Source organism: Sinocyclocheilus anshuiensis, unplaced genomic scaffold (assembly GCF_001515605.1).
Source record: "Sinocyclocheilus anshuiensis isolate Anshui unplaced genomic scaffold, SAMN03320099.WGS_v1.1 scaffold746, whole genome shotgun sequence".
Classification (NCBI taxonomy): Eukaryota; Metazoa; Chordata; class Actinopteri; order Cypriniformes; family Cyprinidae; genus Sinocyclocheilus; species Sinocyclocheilus anshuiensis.
The window spans coordinates 591,097-598,330 of NW_015544173.1; the positions used below are offsets into that span (position 1 = coordinate 591,097).

The 7,234-nt window shown below is 34.2% G+C and overlaps 1 protein-coding gene across 1 annotated transcript in view; it reads right to left on the reverse strand.

Moving 5' to 3' along the window:
* The window catches only part of timeless (timeless circadian clock), a gene marked incomplete at its 5' end in the record, with an annotated part of 71,144 nt that extends 66,081 nt beyond the window's left edge, over positions 1-5,063 (reverse strand). The window contains 2 exons of the mRNA XM_016496158.1: positions 1,671-1,804; positions 4,908-5,063. Coding sequence (XP_016351644.1) covers positions 1,671-1,804; positions 4,908-5,063 — 290 coding nt within the window. The remainder of the gene's footprint in view (positions 1-1,670; positions 1,805-4,907) is intronic.
* Positions 5,064-7,234: the final 2,171 nt, after the last annotated feature.

Sequence of the window (7,234 nt, forward strand, 5' to 3'; positions counted from 1 at the left end):
GAAAGAAAGCCCTGGAACATCATAAAAGAAAGGCAATGACGGGGTCATGCAGATTATGATATAACATTAGGGATATGCCGGTATCAAATTTACATGTTGCGATTAATTGCTAATGCTTTTATCACGGTATACGGTGTGTTTGCGCTTATTTACATCAGAGTGTGCAAGCATCTTTCAGGCAGCATACAGCGGTGTTGTGCATTTTGACCAGTTGATGGGAAAAGTATTCTTAAAATGCATTCAAAATTCTGAATAACTTGTAATATATAATTATTCATGGTATTTAGAAGAGCCCACGATAACAATACCGTGCATATTCATTACCGTGATGTATCGCATTACCGAATACCGGCACAAGTCTATATAACATACATAAATAGTAATTTTTTTTACTTTCAAATTTAAATACATATACAAATATGTATCCACTAAATAGTCAAAATGTATGTTTTTTATACTTGTATGACTATTGCAGATATAATTGACTATTAACAATGTAGTGGTCTCATCTTGTGCACTTTCTTTCCCACACGCAGCCTCCTAGTAAACACTCTTGAGGTAAAATAAAAAATGACAGCCTCAGCCGGTTTCACCTATTCATACAATACAATATGCAAATGCTCTGCTCCATCATTAGTTCTGATTGGTGACGCGGTGCGCAATGACAGTTGGGTGATCTTCCCTGTCCACTTCCTGTGAAGTGATGTATAGATATTTCCTTATTCCCTATGCCTTTTTCAGTGCCCTACGAACTGAATGTTTGCTCCCTTCGGATTGGAATCTCACTTAAGATGGCTGAATAGTCCGTGAAGTCCACTTCGCAGTCTACTTTCGGTCGAATGGAACGTATCTTTTTTAAAACGTGTAGTGCTCGTTTATTTTATGAAATCATAGCCTTATGAAGTTTAATAATAAAGCTATATCGCAATTCTAGTCATTCTGTCCTCAAATTTATGACCTCTTGAAATCATAATTAAGACTTGTACCATTTAAGACTTTTTATGGCCTTAAATTTGATACAACTACATTTAAAACATTTTAAGGACCCGTGGAAACCCAGTAAAGAACAAGCAACAATCATTGATTTGCTAAAACCGAATTTTATGTGATGCAGAAATAACATTAAATGAAATAAAATTAGGTATTGCAAAAATAAAAGAGATCAAATCCCCTGATAATGACTGATGAAAGCTTTTCAAGATGATATCTCTGAATGATGCAAAAAATAAATAAATAAAAATTAGCTATATAGTGGTTGCTGGACGACTAAACAAGGGACTTCATCAAATTACAGATGAAGTAAGTCTGAGTTTATGAAGGACATATATCTAATATTCGGCTGGTGTTAGACCTTACTGATTATAGTGAATAGATAATAAAATGTAATAAAATTAAAGAGGCAACTCTCAAAATCATTCAAAGAATACACCCTGTTAAAGAATATATACAAATGGAACACATTAACATATTGACATACTTTCTCATCTTGCTCATTATGCCTGATGTTTCAGTAAAAAAGAAAAATGCAAGCAAATAAATAAAGTTGTTTAGTGTTTCATGACACTTTAAAGCATGGCTGCTAAATAAACCTTTAAAAAAAAACAATAGCAACTGATACATAAATTAATCCACCATCATGATCTATGCCCAATATGATTACATTCTCTCACCTGGCACCTCTCAATAGCGTGCGGCTGCGTTTTTCTGCCAGCTCTTTCTGTCTCAGTAACTCCAGCTCCTGCATGTCTTTCTGTTTCTCCTGGGCTGAACGCATCTGTCCTGCATTCACCAAAAGCTCAGAAGTCTGCAAGAGTCATGTCAAAAACAACATACAGCTGATTATCAGATGAAAAGATCCATGTTTCCTGAATGTTTTGTAATTCTCTAAAATGTATTGAACATGCAATTGTAAAGGAACAGTTCACCCAAAAATGCACATTTATTCACTCTCATGCAACACAGATGACTTTATTACTGACTTTCTTTGGCAAACAAACATTTTTAGAATAATATTTCAGCTCTGTAGGTCCATAAAATGCAAGTGAATGGTCACCAACCTTTCCTAAAAAAAATTAAAGACGTTCACTAAAATACTTGGCATTAGCAAGTTTCTTTGGTGATCATGATTTCTGAAGCTTGATTACACTTCCTAGCACCATCTGCACGAGACAAACCTTAGAAAGTGTCGTTTGAAATCATTGGGCCTCATTCATGAAACACGAGCAGAAATTTTTTTTGTGTAAATCGTTCATAAAGCTGTTCTGACATAAATTTTGAGATTCATGTATGCCGGCAAATCAATGCCAAAAAGAACCGAGTGCACCAGTAGGGTATATGTCGAACATCACCTGACCAAACCCGGAAAACAGGTCTCATTGCTTCCGCTTGTCGGAGAACGTGTTAACAGCCGTATTAAATAATAGTGATATCTATGGACTTTTAAGATAATCAGTTAAACTAGCTAGCTGTTTTTGTTAACGTTTTATTACATTTTTATATCTAAATGTGAAAAGAATAAAAATAAAAAAAACTTTTAGATATCAGTCCGCATATGTGATGGACATTGGTTATGATCATCATTGGTATCTACTTTGAAGGCATCTTGAGTAAAACTGCTTCATATTTAACTAAGCATATGCAAAATGCTTGAACCGGAAGCGACGAGACCCGGTTAACAGAATACGGAAGTCTGTTGCGCATAACCCGTTATGTTTACGCGCACGGTAAAATGCTTCCACGAGAGGATAAAAGATCCACGCGTGAGGAAACGGGAGCCTGTGAGCTCTTTTTAAACACTTGCGCGCATCACATCACCTGTGCGCGCAATACAAGCCCTTGCGAGCAAGGATATGTCTTGTTGCACGCGCGTGATCATGCCCCTCATTCTCGCGCTCCGTATTTTTTCACCTGCTTGCTTTTGCTCGCGCAAACACTTATTTTTGGCAGTCGTGGGGCGGGACTTGCTGTTTTAATTGTAATGGACCCTTTTCACAAGACTGTGATGACGCGTTTAACAGTCATCAGCGTAAATCCTCAAAAATTTTTCATATTTGTATTTTTTTTTAAATTTATGTACATTTATAACACTATTCTTTGTATTATATCACCTTTGCATCAAATTACAAAAAAAACAGTTAAAGCTAATGCGAGGGTGTTTCTAACGCAGTGGCTATGGGAGGGACGGTAAATTTGAAATCTCTTCTGATACAAAAAAAACAGTTAACGCTAATGCGAGGGTGTTTCTAACGCAGTGGCTATGGGAGGGACGGTAAATTTGAAATCTCTTCTGACTGCCGTTATCAGTCTCTCTCAATTTTTTTCCTTTTATTGAAAGTCATGAAAACACTATAGTGGAGTTTTTCTTTTGCTATTTGTGCAAATGGGAATGCAAAACATATATTTGTGGTACTCTCCCATTCATTCTCTTCAAGTTAACCCAACTATGACGACTTCCGCTGCTGAGAAACCCGGAAATGTGAAAAAGGTCCATCTCAAACGCCATTGGTTACTTCCCCTTTTCCGGAAGTCAGCTGTGATTGGACGCCTGTAAAAAGGTGATCCATAATTCACATGTGACCTGAGACATGGCTTTATTAATGGACTAGATGCATGTAAATGGTCATTTATTTATTTATTTTTTTAATAAATATAACATGGCTGTTTTAATGAAAATTCATTGCATGCTTTGTCAATAGAATAGATCTTTAGCAGAAAGTTTATTATCATAAATTCTTCCGTTTACTAGTGATTGCAATCTTGTGATGTTACAAAGATAAAACACGACATAAACCCTTTGTATAGATTGTAATGGCACGTTTCCACAGTTATTAGCATGGTAAATCTACCAAAATTGTTATATTTGATTTTTTCATACAAAAATGGGTTATATTAACTTCGCAAAATACAAATAAAATAAAACTAATAGACAACTTGTTGCTATAACTCAAATGAACTGTAGTTCACCCGTATATGCTTGTCCATTAAATAATTGTATGTGTACATAATTGTAAATCCCAAATTGGTTTGTATGTTCTTTGTATTTTCAGGTTATGTACTTGAATGCAGCAAATAACAACCAGGCATCAACAGCTTACCACTTCTTCTCAGAAGCAGTTCAAAAATTTGGTTTACCGTCAAGGTGTGCATTGTAACAAGAAAGAAACGAAAGACACAAATTGTATGTCTGTAAATATATTTCATTATTTATTTTTTACATAAGGGTAAGGGGAGACCAAGGAGTGTCATTTGCTGCATTCAAGTACTTTTCTTTAAGACCTGATACTCCACTATGTACACTTGAAAATAAAATGCTGCGTTTTGAATGCACTTCCGATAACAGTGTTTTTTATTTATTTTTTTATTCTTTTTTCTTTTTCGTTCGCTTTTGAGAGGACATGTTGAAATCCTTATTTTCGTTTCATAATATGATGTCAGTCGGAATTCATGGGAGGGGATTACGGTAATTGTGAATGAGCATGCACGCTTGCCCCATTTCCGAATGATTGGAATTCATTAACATACACGTTTAACTATCAAATCTGATGTTTACGAAGTGTTTGTGAATCCGGAAGAGAGTTTTTGGGAAGGTCTGTTTTACGCACAAATTACTCTGAATTTACTTATATATTTACGCAAGTTTCATGAATGAGGCCCATTGTGCCTAAAGAATACACCGAAAAAGGAGTTACAATTAGATCGCTTCAGAAGCTACTGGAGCCATATGTATTTCAGCTGCCTTTTTGGAGCTTGCATTGCATGGACCAACAGAGCAGAGATATTTTCTGCAGAAGAAAACTATCTAGAATAGCATCAGGGCAAGCAGCTGATGATAGAATTTTAATTGTTGTGTGAACTACTCTTTTAAAGAGCAAAGACTCTGTGTACCAAATATTATTTAAATATGTCACCTGATCTCGAAACATGAGGGAGATGATTTCCAGGATGTGGAAGCTCCATTGCTGTTCACTCGGAGCACATGCCAGAAACTTAAGCAGATCGTCCAGCCCACTCATGTGAATGGCCCACAGCAGTTTATCGTGAATACTGGCATCATCATCCACATTCTGCACATGAACACACAAAATAAAGTCTATTTTAAATATTTGACAAAAACAGGTTACAGCAACAACATTTACATTTCAGACACAGAGGTCAATTTTAGATGAGTGTTAAGCTTTCTTTTGCAGCTCAAAATTGTGTCTGTTGTTTAAACTCTGAACAATGTTTTGCAGAACTGAAACTACAACCAAGTAAACACTTTAATAAACATTATCCGTGCAAAAGCTTACGCAGCTTTTATGGTTTTGTACATTAATAACACATAAAACTGCTCCTGCTGCACAAAAACAAGCAGTTGTTGATTGGTATGCTATAATTGTTCATTTGACCTACAAAAAGGATTTTAAACATTTATACAAATTATAATATAGCAATACTACATTAAGTTTCCATGTTGCATTCAGGAGATGTAGGTCAATTCATGAAAAACGAGTGATACCAGATCAGCCCTCTACGAACACCTTGGCAATTGAATCGCCATTGGCTAGTACATTTTTTTGTTTACTCGCCAGACTGATAAATATATACATACGCGTATACATATATACACACATATACACACACATACATACACACACACATATACACACACACACACACACACACATATACACACACACACACATACATACAGTGGTGTGAAAAAGTGTCCTGATTTCTTATTTTTTTGCATGTTTGTCACACTTTAATGTTTCAGATCATCAAACAAATTTAAATATTAGTCAAAGATAACACAAGTAAACACAACATGCAGTTTTTAAATGAAGGTACACACTGGCGAGTAAAATCTGAGAATTTATTAGCCATTGGCTAATATTAGTCATCATTTAGTCGCCAGAGTGAAGATTTAGTCGCATATGCGAGTGATTTACTCGCAATGTAGAGGGTTGCAGATACCAAAATTTGCTTATATTTTTGCAACAGTTTCAAGAACTAAAATTATTTTGATTACATTTTGAATGCACCCTCTAGGAGCTGTGGGTGACAATTGGTGAAGACCGAACCAACAGATTAGGAGGAGCAGAAATGCAGCCGTTACCTTGGCAACCCAGTACACAAAGCAGCTACTTTCTGTTTTTGAACAGGATTTAAATGTTTCAAACAGCCATTCAGATTTTTGTATTCACAATGGTGTTCATCACAGCATTGTTAAAGACTTAAAAAGCTAGTTATTTTCAAACCTAAACATTTTTACATATTAAACTGACGTAAAACTTGCCCTGGATATTGACTGAAAATGTCAGATTTTTTATTATTGTTCGGTCACATTTTACAACAAGGCTCCATTATTTAACATTACATTACTACTAGGGCTGCCACTAACGACTTTTTATTTTGATTAATCTATCGACTAATTTATCGATTAATCGATAAATCTAAACAATTAATTTCCCACAAAAAATCTACAATTTTACTTAAGAATATATTATTAAACCAAATGAAATCCAAATTTCTATTAAATCCTTTTTTAAAGCAAAAGTAAAGTGCAAAAGAGTGCAAGAAGCAAGTGTCCATCTCATAGTCCAAATCACTGAAATCAAAGTTCAGTATTATAGTGTAAGAATGACAACATATCCATGTGTTCTAGTCTACTAATAATAAAATTATAATCAAAAAACACTTTTTAAAGGAGTATTTACCAGAAATGTTATTTACCAGAATTTATTTAGGTGAAAAATGTAAATGTGCAGTATTTCTGAAAAAAAATAAAGAATTTTTTTTTTTTTTTTTTAAATAAAATCAATTAATTGGAGATGCTTTTGATTATTAAAATTTAATGGAACCATTAAAATGGAATCCAGAAAATAATGGAAAACAGAATTTGGTAAAGATAAAACTGTAAAACTCAATTAATTAGACAGGCTTTTTGATTAATACAATTTAATTCAACCATTAAAAAATGAAAATGGAAAAAAAACTAGCAACTAAATAGCAATGAAGCAATAATAATTAGTTCAAATAAAGTATCAAAAGCAAGAAATCATATGGTTTTATTGAACAAAACCGTTAAAATACATAATGTATTATAAACAATAGAGCTAATGTACATTACGCATTACAACGTCTGAATAATTTTTGGACCCAAATTTGTATCAATTTCACTGGTAGTCCATTGTATGAAGAATTTTTAGGTATGATTTGTCAGTTTACTTTATTTTGCTATCCTCACTTACAT